The 18,266-nt window shown below is 38.6% G+C and overlaps 1 protein-coding gene across 1 annotated transcript in view; it reads left to right on the top strand.

The window, feature by feature from the left end:
- LOC109544334 (membralin) overlaps nucleotides 1-18,266 on the top strand; it is a 54,660-nt gene that overhangs the window by 20,906 nt on the left and 15,488 nt on the right. Inside the window, exon 7 of the mRNA XM_048661986.1 lies at nucleotides 923-1,006. Coding sequence (XP_048517943.1) covers nucleotides 923-1,006 — 84 coding nt within the window. The remainder of the gene's footprint in view (nucleotides 1-922; nucleotides 1,007-18,266) is intronic.

Genomic DNA, 18,266 nt, shown 5'->3' with positions numbered 1-18,266 from the left:
AATTTTCCCAAACATTTTAGGTCTTAAAAAGATACATTTTCTCTATTAAACATACTAATATACAATTGAAGAGTTTTTATTGCCCAAAAATTCTAAATAAAAGGGGGTTTTCGCGGCTACAGCGGACAAATAATTTTAGGATTTTAAATTTCTTTTCGGGAGCCAAAAGCAGTAAATTTTTCTGATTCAAAAAATTATTTGTCCGCCGTAGTCGCGAAAAATCCCTTTCTAATATGCAATGGTCTACTTTTTGAATTTTTTTCTCAAGAAATGTTGACCGTTTTAATGCGTAAAAAATTAGCAAAATTGCGCTTTTATTAGCACTTTTAGGGTAAATAAAGCAACCTTGACCTCATTGAACCGCATGTCTCTATCTTTTCTAGTTTATTGCTCACGAATTTTTGAAAAAATAGAGTCCATTATGAGTAGTTTAGATGATGACAATTTTGGGGTTTCTATGTGGAAGAATTACGAAAATAATTTTGGTGAGTTTTTCAGAGCATAGATAGCCGAGTTGTCTCTATTAAATTCTTCTTAATATTCGCGAACTCTTCCGGTATTAGAGAGTCGATTTTTCTATATAAAACGAGCTAATAGCGAATCTCTATCTTCTCTGATGTTCTTCTCAGAATTTTTTTGTAAAAAATGTGTCCATTGTGCTCTTGTCGATTTGCCGGATAGGATTTTTTTTCTAGAAAATGAGCAAAAATGTCTTTTTAGGATACATAGAGTAGGATACATACAATCTAAAATGATGAATAAAAATGAAAGTTTCGAAGTAAATTGAGAAGAGACCGTGACACATCTAAATCAACAGTGCGCTCAATATTCAATTGAAATTGAAATTAATTTTTGTTGTTAATTAGTTGAACTTTAAAGTTATTAAAGAATGGTTGCTACAAATCTGCTAATTTGTTTCTAGTCGATTTGCTGCAAATGTTGGAATTCAACATGCCAATCACTTTTCCGACTGCCCCTTTGCTGACGGTCATCCTGGCCCTAGTTGGTAAGTGATTTCTAGGCTTAAGCATGTTTTTCAAGGTCATTCAAGAAAATTGCGCTATTTTATGCGGTATGTGTGAAAAATTTTCAGATAAAGACAGTGTATGAGTCGTTTTCTTTGTCAGTGGTGTAAGTGATATTTAAGGTTTTGCCTCTGAAGTAATTTAGTACATTTGACAAACCGGAATTTACCGTAAACTCAGAATTTTTTGTTTCTCTTAAATGAGAAAGCTGTCATGCTTCTAGTGTACGGATTATGTGAAGGAAATGGGCGTATGAGTCAGAGTTAATAGTAACAAATATTCAAATGGCCGCCCATAAATTGGGCACCAAGATCACCCGATTTAACGCCGCTAGATTTTTCGTTTAAAGCTGTCCTAAGTCGGCTTAAAACCTAAGAGAGCTTAAATCTCTCCTAAAAAAATTATTCTCAATGCCGCAGATGATTTTAGAAGGAAGCCTGACACGATGCGCAGAGTTAAATAACTTAGTTCAGTTATTCAGAATCGAAATTTTTCCATGGTTCGTTCCGAATAATTTAAAATCTGAATTGCAAGGGATCTTAAATAATTATTTGAACAGAAACGGTTGGCCTGACCAAAAATTTACAAGGGGCAAAAAAGTTTCAAAAGAAACTCAGCTTGTAGCAGAGAAATAATGAAATTATTTGTATAGGGGGTACTAAAAATATAAACTTGTAGGAACTGTTGACTCAAAAATTAATGAAAATCGATTGGGCGTTCAGAGATTATTGCGCAAAAACGATATTTGCATTGATATGAATTTCAGAACTTCGGCGGCAAAATGAAGCAACATTGGATATAGGTAAGTTTGCCTAAATCGAGTCAAGATTTTGTGGTTGCGTTGTATAGTCATTTCAGGGACACCCTGTATACCACGAAAATTTGTAATGAAAATTTCAACAGATTTTTTGTAAAACGCTTATAAATCAAAACTTCACGGTAAATTGTATTGATTTCCATCAACTAATTTTTTGTCAAAATAAATTTGATGATTACAAAAAACTCGAAGCCATCAGGACAGGGGTTTTAATCAAGCGCCAACGCGTTTTTTCTTCTAATTAATTAAGCAAAATGTTTCTAGTTTCATCGTATTGGTCGGAAAGGAAAGTTATTCGAAAAGGAGAACCGTGCCCCGCATGTATGGCAACATAACAATAATATAAATACAAGAGGGTTTAGATCGAGGGCGGAAAAGATTTTCCTGCGGGATCAAAACCCACCTTTAAAACGTTACCGTTTTCTGTATTGTTCGGGGTTTTTGCCGGTGGTTACTCCTATTTTCCTTTTTAAAAGGGCATTACAGCGGTATCCCGTTTCTTTTGTTCAGGCGGGGTGGCCGTGGAATAAAGAGGCTTTGCCTCGATTCTTAAATAGCCGGAAAAATTGGATTTAGCACAAACAAACACACTACCTTCGCTTCCCAACACACGCAACTGGGATGGTTTCTTTTTTCGAAAAAATGAAGCCCCGCTAAGAGAATCCTCCCCATAGGAGCACGCAATTTTAGGAGTAAAGGCAAGAGTGCGCGCTCTATTGGTTACAAATTTGCAACTCGCAGACTGATGGCGATCCAAAGCTGCAAAGTTGAGCTTTAACCAAGGAAGCCTTAGCTCATAAGTGTGCAAAATTTCGTTGGATTTAAAGATCTTGCTCAATTTGTAAGATTTTTCAAAATTGAGCTCAAGCTCAAGTCGCAAAAGTTTGCTCATTCGCTTAAAAAAATCACAACTCTCAAACTGGATCAAATCTAACGATGAAAATTCGAGCATTTTTTAGAAAGTATTGTTTCTGAAGTGTGCGAAGTTTGGAGAGATTCAGAGCTCTGGATCAGTTTTTGTAATTTTTTGAAATTCCCCTCAAATTCAGTAATAAAAGCAAAAGTGTGCGTTTTTGGTTAAAAATTTGCAACTCGCGGACTGATGGCGAATTAAGGCTGAAAATTTTAACTTTAACCAAGGAAGTCTTAGCTCATAAGTGTGCAAAAGTTCGATAGATTCAAAAATCTTGTTCAATTTCTAAGGTTTTTTGGAATTGCGCTCGCATTCAGAAATAGTCGCAAAAATGCGCGCACTCTGTTGAAAATTCACAACTAACCAACTGGCTCAAATTTAATCCTGAAAATTGAAAGATGTCTTCAGAAAAGCTTATTTCTGAAGTGTGAAGAGACTCAGAGCTCTGGATCAGGTTTAGTAATTTTTTGAAATTGCGCCTAAATTCAGTAATAAAAGCAAAAGTGTGCGTTTTTGGTTAAAAATGTATAACACTCGAACTGATGCTGCGCTAAGGCTGCAATTTTGAACTTTAATCAACGAGCCTTAGCTCATAAGTGTGCAAAATTACGTTAGCTTCAAATATCTTGTTCAATTCCTAGTATTTTTTGAAATTGCGCTCACATTCAGAAACAGTTGCAAAAATGCGCGCATTTGGTTGAAAATTTACAACTCTCAAACTGGATCCAATATAAGCCTGAAAATTGGAACATGTTTTTATGAAAAGTGTGCGTTTTTGGTTAAAAATAGGCAACTCGTGGACTTATGGCGAGCTAAGGCTGCAATTTTGAACTTTAATCAAGGAAGACTTAGCTCATAAGTGTGCAAAATTTCGTTAGCTTCAAATATCTTGTTCAATTCCTAATATTTTTTGAAATTGCGCTCTCATTCAGAAACAGTTGCAAAAATGCGCGCATTTGGTTGAAAATTCAGAACTCTCAAACTGGATCCAATATAAGCCTGAAAATTGGAATATGTCTTAAGAAAGCCTTATTTCTGAAGTGTGCGAAGTTTGGATAGACTCAGAGCTCCGGATCAGTTTTTGTAATTTTTGAAATTACGCTCAAGTTCAATAATAAAAGCAAAAGTGCGCGTTTTCGGTTTAATAATTACAACTCGCCAACTGGAGCAGATCTGTATTTTTGCACATTTATCGAAGAATCCTTACTAATTCCACATGCAAATTTTCAATCGATTTGGAGCAGTGGTTGATTTCTGGGAAATTTTCGGATAGTCAGAAAAAATTAACGACTGAGTTTATGTAATTTATTCGACCACTTATCACATCTCCTGTTTGAATTTTTTTTTGCCAAGTGGCTTCAGGCGTGAAGTTAACGATATGTGGGCAGGGTGTGAAGCGATTGCCGGCTGGTGGCAGATTTAAAGCGATTGAAGCCGTTTTGCATTAAATGCGGCAACCTTTGACAGCTTTTTATTAAACTCATTATGCTCGAGATTTTAGATAGGGTTTGATGGCGAAGAGTTGACGCCACTCGTAGCCACCCTCAGCCACCCTCGAATATGCGCGAGCGAACTTGTAATTTTATTCAACCAGAAGCGGCCGCTCTTTCTCCGGTCTGATGATGGCGCGATTCTCGACACCATGAATACGAAATCTCGCCCACGACGCGCCCCGACGGCGACGACGCTCCGATCATAATAATGACCTGTCAAAGAGCAGCCTGAATGTTTTTGCGAAATTATAATTGAATCGGTTCCGGCATGTAATGGACAAGTTGACAAATACGTTCGGAGAGTGCGGACGTTATTTACTGGAAAGCATGCAAATGTCTTGACAATTACAACAGTTATAGTTATAGAGCAGGGGATGGTGTCGATTGCGTCTTCATGTCGCCCCATTACACCGCTCTGACTGTCCATATGGACTTGAGCAGCTAAATGAGTAGAGAGGAATGCGATCAAAATCAATACAAAGTTCGCCAGAAGGAAAAATTTCGACGCCTCTGAACTGGATTCGGAACAGGGTAGCGATAGCAACTGGTTGCTGTTGCTGCTGCCTCCGGCCCTTCGCTCTAAGGGATTCGCCCTTGTTGCAACTTTACCGTGTTGTGGCCGGCCGATCCGCCTCCAACCCTGTTGATTCTCGATTTTTTCCCCTGACATACTTGCGAACTGGATAGAACCGATCCAGATTCGTATTAGTTGAGAATTTGCGACGCTTGCTCGACATTGATCATGGAACTGGGGCAAATAACGGGAGAATTTCGCATAGTTGAACTGTTTGAGCTGGAGTCGAGCAAATCTTCGAGAGTCAGTTTGGTTGGGACTGGGCCTGAAAGTTGTCCTCAATTGGCTCACACTAACATACTGGAAAATCGCGTCTTTTCTTGAATGTTGTAGCATTCCTAAAAAAGCAATTCGGTTGGACTGGAGTAAACCTTCTAGGGACAGTTGCGCTAGTTTTAAAGTCAACGATGAGCGGAAATAGGACTAGGCCAGAAGAAACGTTTCAGACTCTTACTGTTGTTGCTCAAACGTGCAAGCTGGCCTGTTTCTGGCGGTGACAAAAATAATTTTTCCGGAATTTTTATGTTAAGCTAAGGATGCAATTTTGAGCTTTAACCTAGGAAGGCATGAGCTACGCCTTCGTGTCTTCAAAAGTGTGCAAAATTGCGTTTGATTCAAACATCTTGTTCAATTTGAAAGATTTTTCAAAATTGCGCTCCAGTTCAAGTCGCAAAAACGCTAACATAGTGGAAAATCGCGTGGTTTCGTAAAGGTTACAGCATTCCAAAAAAAAACAATCGTGTGGGACTAGAGTAAAACTTTTAAGGACATTGAGCCTGCAAAATTTCGTTAGAGAAGCCCCATTCGAAAAAAAGCCTGTTTTATCCAAAGTGATTTGGTAGCAATGAAAATTTCTGCAATCTTCAAAAGTGTGTCTTAAAATCCGCACTTGATGGAAACGAATTTGCCTGGCGTTTTCAAATGCTGCTGAGTTTCACTGTGCACTGGTCAACCAATAAAAAAGTCGGGGCTAGAAAACAAAAAAGTTACAAAGTTGAAAACTCGTTCTAAAGACTACCTACGATCCATGTGTGATCCATGAAATTGATTAAAATGAAAATCCATGGTCCATTCTAATAAAAGCCTGCTTTATGCCCTACTGCTGACTGAAAATCGGGACTTGGGTTTCGATTCTACAAGCCGTGGAAAGTATCTAAAAAGGAAAAAAAAAGACAATGTTCAAAAACTCACCTTATCATCCAGAATGGAGGGAATGAACCAAATTTACCCAGTGCTTAAGGATGCGATTTATCAAACCATTTATAATACCGGTAAATCTATAGCTGGCTTGTTTTCGAACATATAGGCTTTTCAAATTTTTAGGACAGACCGGGCCAGAATACTAAAAATACAAGCTTTAAAAACCCGTTTTAAAGGCAACGATTCATAAAATGGCATCAAATTTGTACGACATGCCGCTGACCAAAGTTCCATACTTTGGTTTCGATTCTACAAGTCTTGAAAAATGATTTCATTGTTCTACGGTTCATTTTAAGACCCGATTGGGAGAAATGAAGGCTGCTTTAAGTGAGGAAAAACTAACTTGATTAAGAAATTGCTGGGAGTTTCCAGGATGTTTTTAGTTACTAAAGGGAAGCGATTAGCCAGTTGGTACAGATGAACGGATTTAAAAAATTGTCAAGGAAAAGCCAAAAAATTGTGAACCTTGCCCAGAATATCACTCGAAAGAGAAACTTTGCGGCTTTTAATGACGAAAACCTCACTTTAATAGGAAATTTAGAGGAATTTTTAGGATTTTTTCAGACACTAAGGGGAAGCGATTGGCCGTTGGTATAGATAGACGGCTGCAAAAAATGTCCAGGAAATACCAAAACTTTCTCAAGCCTGCGCAGAATATCACTCGAAAGAGAAAATTTGCCGCTTTATATGACGAATACCTCACGTTAATAGGAAATTTCTGGTAGTTCTCAGGATTTTTTCAGGCACTAAAATTCGCCAAGGAAGATCCAAAAATTCTTGTTTATGGCCCATAGCATCACTCGAAAGAGAAAATCGGCTGCTTTATGTGAGGAAAAACTTAATTAGGGGTCTTCTGGGAGTTTCCAGGAAGTTTTCATTTACCAAAGGATAGCGATTGGTTGTTGGCATAGACGGATTAAAAAAAAAATGTCAAGAAAAAACCAAAAATTTGTCTTTGTGCCTGTCCAGAACATCGCTCGAAAGATAAAATGTACGACTTTAAATGAGAAAAAACCTCACTTTATTAGGAAATTTCAGGATTTTTTCAGACACTAAATCGAAGCGATTGGTCGTTGGACAACACTGAATTTTCAAAAATTTGCCAAGAAAAAAACCAGACATTTCTGAATACGGTCCATAACATCACTCGAAAGCGAAAATCGGCTGCATGAACTGAGGAAAAACTCACTTGATTAGAAATGTTTTAGGAGTTTCCAGGATGTTTTCTGTTACTAAGGGGAAGCGATTGGCCGTTGGTATAGAAAGATGGATTAAAAAAATTGTCAAGGAAAAGCCGAAAATTTCTCAAGCCTGCCCAGATCACTCGACAGAGAAAATCTTCGGCTTTTCATGAAGAAATCCTAAATTAATAGAAAATTGCTGGGAGTTTTCAGGATTTTTTTCACACACTAAATCGAAGCGATTGGTCGTTGGATACCACGGAATTTTCAAAAATTTACCAAGTAAAAACCGAAAATTCCTGAATGCGGTCCATAACATCACTCGAAAGAGAAAATTGGCCGCATTAACTGACGAAAAACTCACTTGAGAAGGAAATTTCTGTGAGTTTCCAGAATGTTTTCAATTTTTTTTAAGACACTAAATCGAAGCGATTGGTCGTTGGACAACAGGGATTTTTGAAAAATTCGCCAAGGCAAATCCAAAAATTCGAGATTGCGGCGCCTAGCATCACTCGAAAGAGAATATCGGCTGCTTTATGTGAGGAAAAATTAACTTGATTAGTTGTTTGTTTTCAGTTACTTGTTTTCAGTTTCAAGGGGAAGCGATTGGCCGTTGGTAGAGATAAACTGATTTTAAAAAAATTGTACAAGAAACACCATAAATGCCTCAAGCCTGCCCAGAATATCACTCGATAGAGAAAATTTTTGGCTTTTCTTGAAGAAATTCTAATTTTAATAGAACATTTCTGGGAGTTTTCAGGATTTTTTTAGGCACTAAATCGAAGCGATTGATTGTTGGATACCGCGGAATTTTCAAAAATTCACCAAGTAGAAACTAAAAAATCCCGAATGCGCTCCATAACATCCCTCGAAAGAGAAAATCGGCTGCTTTAAGTGAGGAAAAACTCACCGGATAAAGGACATTTGTGTGAGTTTTCAGGATGTTTTCAGTTACTAAGGAGAAGCGCTTGGCCGTTGGTATAGATGGACGGATAAAAAAAATGTCAAGGAAAAGCCAAAAATTTCTGAACCTTGCCCAGAATATCACTCGAAAGCAAAAAAACTGCGGCTTTTTATGAAGTAAACCTCACCTTCATCGGAAATTTCTGTAAATTTTCAGGATTTTTTCAGAATACTGAGGGGAAGCGATTTGCCATTGGAATAGACGGATGTAAAAAAAATGTACAGGAAACACCAACAATTTCTCAAGCCTGCCCAGAATATCACTCGAAAGAGAAAATTTGCCCCTTTAAATGACGAAAACCTCACTTTAATAGGAAATTTTTGGCAGTTTTCAAGAATTTTTCAAAGTAAATTGAAGCGATTGGTCGTTGGACAACACGGATTTTTCAAAAATTGGCCAATAAAAAACCAAGAATTTCCTGATTGAACATCGTTTGAAAGAAAATATCTGCGGCTTTAAAAGAGCCCCTCAACCTCATTTTAATAGAAAATTTGCAAAAAAGGCAAATTTGCATAAATTGCCAAATCGAAAACTGGTTTTAACGTCAACCGTTAACGAAAAATTACACTCAACTTTACATTGTCCTAATGTAAGCTTCGTTTGTTCAGTAATTTCATATCCGGCCTGGTTTTGGCGCTTGAAAGTAGTCGCGGGGAAAGGGAAAACTAACTAAAAAGTCGATGATTTGGAGAAAAAGAACAAAACACCTCGGCCACTCGATATGGCAAAAAATCCACCCATGCAGCGGCTATTTTTAATTAAATGAGCAAAAGCGAAAATTGGTCACTTTGCGTTCGGGCACTAATTGATGGCCATTCCCGAACACACTCGATCAAATAAAGCCGTTGAGTAATTTAGTAATGCAGTAATTTAAAACCAGTCATTAAAGTTAAACAAGCAGTGAACATTAGATTACCTGCCACGTTTGCGCGCATAAATGAAATAATTATCCTGATGTAGTCTCCGTATGAAAAATGACCCTTTCAAATTCATCGCAGCGCCGATCAATCAGGCGCATATGACAAGATGTTGACACTGTGTGAAGAGCCAGAGCTGCAGTATCGATGTCATCGCAAATAAGCCACAATTAACCATATTGGCAAGAGATAGAGGAGAAGCTTCGCCTAAATGCCCTCACAAAAACCGTAAAATTCCCACCTCTCTGGGACACTCTATTGCCTTACATATGTGAGCTTGATCGAATCCAGAGAAACTCGAGCTTTGAATGCTTTCAAGCCCGGTCTTTGGTTACACGCAGAGGTACAAACGAGTTTTTCGAACAAATCATCCACACCAAGAGTGTTTCCATAGCAAAGCTCATACAATTTTTTCCTAATTTGCAAAACTTTCTAAAAACCCTTTAGCGTGCCTTTGGCTTCAGCAGCAGATCAAATCCGTTAAATATCTGCACGTGTTGAGTGGCGTATTTTCATCCTACTGGCATATTTTTGCACACCCGGAAGCCTCGCTCCATATTGCAGACTCGGTTCTGAAATAAGAAAAAATAAAAAAAATTGCAACTGTGGGCGCAAGGGAATGCGTTTTTACAATTCCCCCAAATCGGAAACTCTCCGACATTTAATTTTGCCCCTCTCGATTTTTCGCCCCTCTTCTCGTCTCGCTTGTTGAAAAGGCCCGAAAAGTTTTCCGGGTGCTGCTTTAAACTTTGCTGCCCCGGAAAATTTATATATTCGCCTCATTTTCGGCCCCGTATGTCAAAGGTTCTTTTGCGGTCGGCATTAACATTTTTATAGGAAAGTTTGTACGTCATTTGAATCGATCACAAGGCTGCTTTTAAGGCCGTGACTGATCGCTGAAGATGGGCGAGGTATTAAGTTCACCGATGAGAGTTTTTGGGGTTTTGATGATTATTGAGATGCGAATCGCTCAGGTGCTTTGATTGTTTTTTCAGTTGCTGTAAAGCTTGAAGCTGAAATGCCAAAATTTTTCAAAGTTTGAGTCAGATTAGGGATAGCAACTCCTGATTTTTGCATAGTGCAAGTTTTTCAGAAGCTGCAGACTCGCGGTTAAAATGCTAGAAGCTTTAAAACTCACAGTCGAACTAAGAAGAAGACAAAACGCCGCTTCAAATGTTTGCAGTGTGTAAAAGTTAATTCAAAAGAAATTCCTGGGTTCCAGTCAATAACTGTTCGAGTCAATTTTATTGTTTACCATTTAAAATGTTACAAAAACGTTTCGGTGTTTTTGTTTGTAACATTTTAAATGGTAAAAAATAAAATTGACTGAAACCCAAGAATTTCTTTTGAATTAAGGTGAAATACAGTCAGCAACTCTTGAACTTTTGTTCGGGGTGAATAGGCCTTTAGACCTATGCCTTCTAAACTTCCCTCAAGTAAGAGGTTTGGTTAATTTTTCAGCAGCCTTAACCTGATGTTAAAAGTGCTTAACTCCGAATAAACTGTATCTAGACGCTCAAAATTATTCGCGGTGTGAAAGGGCCTTTAGGATCAATATTGAGCAACTTTTATTCAAATATCAAGCACTCAAGCGCCAAAATTGTGGCTGAAATGTTAGACTTTAAAATTCACGGTCGAACCTAGAAGAAACCTTATTTCCGAAATTTTTGCAAGTATTTGCTTCGACTTTTACACAATGTAAGCTGTCCCTTAGAGTTAATAGTGACGCCATTGCGTTAAATTATGAAGTTTTTGTTGGTTTGTTACCAGCTCTCAAAACACAAGCTGAAATGTGAAAATTCTTCAAGCTTACCAGACGGAGGCCAAAATCTACATTCCGAAATTGGTCCAAGCAGCAATTTAAAATGTTTGTAGGGTGTGAACGGGTCTTTAGGTAAATTTCACTCAGGTACGAGGGTTGATCGACTTTGTAGAAGCCTCAAACTTGAGGGTAAAATGTTAAAAAAACGTCAAAAACGTTTTGTGTGTCTGTCTTTACCTTTCAATGTGAAATAAACTCTAGGTTCAATATTTTTTAGATTTTTAGTGTGAACTTCAGGCAAATATAAGTGTTGTTAGTTTGTTATCAACTCTTAAAATTAAGACTGAAACGCCTCATTTCGTGAAACTTGCCAGCCAAGGAAAGCGAAGTTCCTGCTGCGAAACTGGACCAAGTAGCAACTATTCATTTTTGCACAGTGTGAACCAACCCTTAAACTCTATAGCAACCCACTTTCACTCTATTCTGAGCGTTGATGGATTTTGTAGAAACCATAAATTTCAGAATTGACGAACAGAATCTTTAAAACGCCTTTAGGAACACAGAATTAATTCCGAATCTGTAGCATTTAGACACTTTTAAACCAATTTTCACACAGGATTAAAGTGCTTTCAGAGTAAGTCCTTGCTCAAGATCGGAAGTTGAGATTTTTCGAAGCAAAGCGTGCTTTTGGCGAAAACGCCAATTTTTATGCCGACTTTGACTGTAAAGTTTCAAGTGTCTGCTTGCCCTAGATTGGAAGTTGGGATTTTTTGAAGCTAAGAATAGTTTTGGTCGAAAACGCCCATTTTATGCCCACTTTACCAAGTTGGCAAAAATCAGGGATTAAGGCGATTTGGGCGAAATTTCCAATATTTTGAGCTTGAATTGTCTTCTACAAACTGTGCTAGTTTCAAGTATCTGCTTGCTCCAGATTGATAGTTGGAATTTTTTGAAGCTGGTAATGCTTTTGGTCGAAAACGTCCATTTTATGCCCAGTTTGCTAAGTGGGCAGAAATCAGGAATTAAGACGATTTCGGCGAAATTTTCCGTATTTTAAGCCTCAAGTGTCTTCTATAGACTGTGAAAGTGTCAAGTGTCTGCTTGCTCTAGATTTTAAGTTGGGGTTTTTTGAAGCTAAGAATGCTTCTGCGAGAAAACGCCCAATTTGGCAACTCGACAAAAATCAGGGATTAAGGCGATTTGGGCGAAATTTACAGTATTTTGAGCCTCAACTATATTCTGTGGGATGTGAAAGTTGCAACTGTCTGCTTTCTGTAGATTGGAAGTTGGGATTTTTTGAAGCTAAGAATGCTTTTGGGTGAAAACGCCCATTTTTATGCCTTATTTACCAAGTCGGAAAAATAAGGAATTAAGGTGATTTGGGCGAAATTTTCAGTATTTTCAGCCTCAACTGTCTCCTGCAAACTGTGCAAGTTTCAAGGGTCGGCTCGCTCTAGAATGGAAGTTGAAGTTCTTTGAAGCAGAGCGCGTTGGGGCGAGAACTCTTGGCCAAAGGAATTTTTGAACACTTGGCCAAGTCGGCAAAAATCAGGAATTAAAGCGATTTGGGCGCGATTTTTGGTGTTTTGAGCCTCAACTGTCTTCTATCGGCTGTGGAAGTTTCAAGTGTCTGCTTGCTCAAGACTGAAAGTTGGGATTTTTTGAAGCTAAGAGTGCTTTTGGGCGAAAACGCCCATTTCATGCCAGCATTTTCAAGTCGGTAAAACTGATATTTGAGGATTAAGACGATTTGAGAAACATTTTTGGTATTTTAAGTTTCAACTATTTTTTAAGCTCAGTTTTTGCAGGTTCAGTTTAACACGAAAATAACAGAATTTTTCAGCATGTAGGCGATCGAAAGAAAAATTGAAAGTGCGAAACTGAGTAAAGGAGGAACTTACAAATTTTGGGCAGTTTAAAGGGGCGTCTGGTGCCCGCAAAGACAATATTTCAATCAAACGTAAGTTTTGATTGAATTTTGACAAGTTCTCGAACTTGAGGCAAAAAGGTGAGAATTCTTCAGAATGCAGACGGTCAAAAGATCAATTAATTCTTGGAAAGTGAGCCCAGTAGCAACTTCAAATTTGCGGACAGTTTAAAGGGGCCTGCGGTACTCGCATAGGCAAAATTTCAATCAAATCTATGTTTTCGTTGAATTTTCACAAGCTCTCGAACTTGCTGCTGAAATGCCGAAATCTTTAAGGCTTCAGACAAGCAGTCGAATGTTGAACAAACATTTTCCTCTGAAACTAAACCAAGTGGCAACTTCAAGTTTTTGGACAACGCAAAGGAATCTTTGGTGTTATTATTGATAAACTTTGAATCAAATGTTAGTTTTGGTTGATTCTTCACCAGGTCAGAAATTTTTTCAAAGAAAAATCAAAAATTCCGAAAAATTCAGGCTGAAATGGGAGAATTCTTCGGGTATGCAGTAGGACAACAAAAAATGTCTGTCCTGAAATTGGATAAAGTAGGAACTTGCACAGTACAAAGAGACTATGGTCAATATGGACATACTTTCTATCAAACAGGAGTTTTGTTTGATTTTTTACACGCTCTCTTACGTAAGGCTGAAATACTACAATCGTTCAAAAACGCAATCGGGCTAAAGAAAAATGTTGTCTCCAAAGCGCGGTCAACCAGGAACTAAATTTTTTTAACAGTGTAAAAGAGCCTCTGGCGTTGATATTGAAAAAAAATCAGTCAAATGTGAGTTTTATGTTAAAATTTGAGACTCATTTGCTAGCTGTTAAAGATTTTTACAATTTCGCGAGTTGTGGCTGGAATGTCAGACCTGCAGCCGGACGAAAGAAAAATTCCAATTCTGAAATTGCCTTTATTGTCCATAATGGCAAATTTTAAAACGAATGTGGCTTTAATTTGATTTTTTACAATCTCTCAAACTTCAGGCTGAAATTCTTGAAAACATGGTCGGTCGAAAGAGAAATTCTAACTGTAAAAATGGGTCAAGTATCTATTATACCTAGTACCTAGTATGCCGGTTTTTGTAGATTTTTGAAGTTAAAGTTCAACAAGTTCGCAAATTTGTGGCTGGAATAGGAAAATCTGTCCGCTTGCAGTGGGGCGACAAAAAAAACCCAACTCGAAAACTGGACGAACTGGCAGCTTCTAGTTTTCGTACAGTGTAAAAGAAACTCCAATATTGACCAAATTTCTATAAATTGTGAGCTTTTGTAGATTTGTCACCAGCTCTCCAACTTGACTCTAAATCTGCAGCATCAGTTTTGATTGCTTTTTGCTGTACTTATATCTGTGTAGCCCCTGAACTAGGACAAATGGGCTCAGCTCTATTATTAAATTCGCTCGATTATAATTTAAAAAAGTGAGAAAATCCTCTAAAAACAAAGGGGAAGAAGACGCAGCTCTCCACCCCGCGTTTCAATTTAAACTGCAGTTATTCAGTTCCACTTCGTCCATTTTGCAATTTCACGATGCATAAATTCATTTGGAAATGGAGAAAAATATCAGAGAAGTCGTCGGTTCGTTCCTGCTTCGAAACTAAATGAAATTAGTGTTTATTTGCGTCGGTTTCGACCTAACTGACGAAACGTTTCGCCGGCTTTTTTTGCATACATTAACGCGGACGTCGTCGTAGGCGGCACATTGTTATTCGTTCTGTATACAGATTAATTTTAATTATTAGGCAAAGACGGACCATGAATAATTTGTTTGTGTAAACAGAAATTTGTCTCCTCTTTGCTGCTGCTGCCTGCCAGGCTGGCGGCCTTAATGAACAGGGGCCTTATTAAAATAAATGGTGGGTAGACGAGCAACAGCGTCCCCGCTTAACATTTAAATGCTCCCCAAGTTCTTCAGATAATTTTCTCGGATTTTCGCTTCAATTTCAATAATCTCGCTCCAAACACACACACAATTAAATCACCCCCCAAAGACCTTTTTGCCTCAACACGCACCAACCATTGTCAATGGCCTTCCTCAAATAACTGTTTGAGGCTCTCGAAAACTCAAAACAGGGACTTTTAACGACATTTTATACACGGTGCTGCTAATTGTTAAGTCTCGAGGACTTTCATTGGCTTTTGTTCCCAATCTGCCGCCAAAGAAAAATACTTTCTGTACAAACTGGCTGTTTACCGGCAACGTTCAACCTTTTCAGCAACTTGCCGTTGTCCTGCATAAATCCGCGACATTCTTCTTGATTTTGTCATTGGCTTTGTCTGAGCAAGGCAAAGAAACGATGTTCGGTTGGATGCAAACATGATTAAGTAAATTTTCCCGGCTATCTGATTGAGACCGACTTGGTAAAGTGAGCATAAAAATGGGCGTTTTCGCCCCCAAAAGTACTGTTTGATTCAAAACATCCCAATTCCCATCCCGTTCCAATCTGGAACAACCAGACGGTTGAAACTTTCACAGTCCATAGAATACACTTGAAGTTCATCATAATGAAAATTTTGCCTTAATCCTTGATTTTTGCCGACTTGTCAATGTGGGCATACAAATGGGCGGTTTTGCACTCTCAAAAAAGCACTCTTTGCGTAAAAAAATCCCAACTTCCAATCTGGAGCAAGTAGACGCTTGAAACTTTCACAGTCTATAGAAGATAGTGAAGCTCAAGAATGAAGCTCAAAATACTGAAAATTTCGCCCAAATCGTCTTAAACCCTTATTTTTGACGACTTGGTAAATTGGACATAAAAACGGACGTTTTCGACCGAAAGCACTCTTTGCTTCAAAAAACACCAACTGCCAATCTGAAGCAAGCAAACGCTTGATACTTTCACAGACCATATAATACAGTTGAGGCTCAAAATACTGAAAATTTAGCCCAAATCGCCTTAATCCCTGATAATTGCCGACTTAGTAAAGTGAGCATAGAAATGCGTCTTTGCCCAAAAGCACCACTGCTTCAAATTCAAAATCTCAACTTCCAATCAAGGGCTAGCAGACACTTGAATCTTTTCCGACTTGGTAAAGTGGGCATAAAAATGGGGGTTTTTGCATAAAAACACTCTTTGCTTCAAAAAACCCCAACAGCCAATCTGAAGCAAGCAAACGCTTGAAACTTTCACAGACCATAGAAGACCTCTGAGGCTCAAAATACTGAAAATTTCGCCCAAATCGCCTTAATCCCTGATTTTTACCGAGTTGGTAAAGTGGGCATAAAAATGAGCGTTGTCGCACAAAAATACTCTCTGCTTTAAGAAATCCCAACTTCCAATCAAGGGCTATCAGACACTTGAAGCTTTCGCAGTCCATAGAACACAGTTGAAGCTCAAAATACTGAAAATTTCGCCCAAATCGCCTTAATCCCTGATTTTTGCCGACTCAAAGTGGCCATAAAAATGGGCGTTTTTGCCCTAAAGCACTCGTTGTCGCCTTAATCCCTTATTTTTTTTCGATTTGGAAAAGTGTGCATAAAAATCGGCGTTTCCGCTCAAAAGCACTCTTTGCTTCAAAAAACCCCAACTTCCAATCAGGAACAACCAGACGGTTGAAACTTTCACAGTCCAGAGAACACACTTGAAGCTCATAATAATGAAAATTTCGCCCAAATCGCCTTGATTTTTGCCGACTGTGGGCATAAAAATGGGCGTTTTTGCCCAAAAGCACTCGTTGCATGAAAAATCTCTACTTCCAATCTGGAGCAAGCAGACGCTTAAAAGTTGTACAGTTTATAGACGGCGGTTGAACCTCAAAATACTGGAAATTTTGCACAAATCGCCTTAATCCTTTTTTTCCGACTTGGAAAATTGTGCATAAAAATGGGCGTTTTCGCCCAAAAGCACTCTTTGCTTCAAAAAATCCCAACTTCCAATCAGGAACAACCAGACGGTTGAAACTTTCACAATCTATAGAATACACTTGAACCTCCAAATACGCCCAAATCGCCTTAATCCCTGACTTTTGCCGACTTGGAAAAGTGAGCATAAAAATGGGCGTTTTCGCCCAAAAGCACTCATTGCGTCAAAAAATCCCAACTTCCAATCTGGATCAACCAGACGCTAGAAACTTTCACAGTCTATAGAATACGCTTCAAGCTCATCATAATGAAAATTTCGGCCAAATCGCTTTAATCCTTGGTTTTTACCGACTTGGAAAAGTGGGCATGAAAATGGGCGTGTTCGCACAAAAGAACTCTTTTCTTAAAAAAATCCCAACTATTTCCAATCTGGAGAAAGCAGACACGTGAAAGTTTCACAGTCCATAGAACGCAGTTGAAGCTCAAAATACTGAAAATTTCGCCCAAATCGCGTTAATCCCTGATTAATATGAATTTCCGAGTTGGTAAATTGGGCTTAAAAATGGGCGTCTTCCGGAAGCTCTGGACAAACGCTTTTTGACACGGGGAGAAGCAAGGACATTCGAAGAACATGGAAGGCGGAACTGAGAAGGAAGAGAGAGTGAAACGAACCATAGATCGCATGAATGAAGACAGGATGGTCAAAATAACCAGACAAGTCGCCCTTAGGGCGCCTAGGCGTTGGAAGACCCCGCAAGTATTGGAGCGGCCACATCTCTAATAATTGAATCGCAGAGGATAAGAAGAAAAACACGGAAATTTGCCTACATTAAAGACGCAAGAAGAAGAAGAACATAGTTTTAATTTGCTATTATTTCGTGCTCAAAAAATATTGTTTTGTAATATGTGTAGGCAACATTGTCCTTTTTTTTTAGGATTTGCCATTCGAAATTCCGCACTAACAGAACTGATACCAAATCGAGATAAATAGGAAATCATCAGTAGATAAGGACTTTGAGCACGAACTAGTTTTGGTTACCGGGAAACCATATGTTTCCTGTTTCCTCTGCGCGCGCTTTTCATGAACTTGCAATCCGAAGTCTATCTGAAGTATTACTCAAGGTGTTACGCCGTTAGACGCTTTTTGTGACGCACACAACGGCATGAACACAAAAGTGCCACGCAGCACAGTGTTACCTAGGCAGGCGTTGGCGCAGTGATGCAGAAGGAACTCACTGGTGCAGTTGCGTTGCAGTCGTCTACTTGGGAAAATGTTACGCATAAAAACTTTTGGTGACCTTTTTAGGTGCTAAAATAGCAGTCCCGGTTCTAGACAAACCTCCAATACGCCCCGCGGTTAAATGCTAAGCGCATTTGAAAGTGCGGCGGAGTGAGACGCGATGAGTTATAACTCATTAGCGCAGAGAGCGGCCACAACACAACTCAACACAGTGTTACCCAGAACTGTTAGGCGATACTACAAACAAACAGGAACCAAGCAGGCATCGCGCCTTTTTAAAAGATAAATCACCAGATGCCTAGAATCGTATCATGACTACCAATGTAAATGGGTCACACGTTGTTTCTACGTATAATCTATGCCCCAAATAACGAGTGGTATATTTTTAACAAAGGGGTGGTCTTTTGCACGAGATTGAGCAAATTTATGACCGATAATTTGAATTGTATATTATGT

Source organism: Dendroctonus ponderosae, unplaced genomic scaffold (assembly GCF_020466585.1).
Source record: "Dendroctonus ponderosae isolate FM_Combo_2020 unplaced genomic scaffold, Dpon_F_20191213v2 Dpon_F_20191213_10, whole genome shotgun sequence".
In the NCBI taxonomy this organism is placed as follows: domain Eukaryota; kingdom Metazoa; phylum Arthropoda; class Insecta; order Coleoptera; family Curculionidae; genus Dendroctonus; species Dendroctonus ponderosae.
Note: the sequence above shows the minus strand (reverse complement) of the source record. Positions and strands in the feature narration are given on the sequence as shown.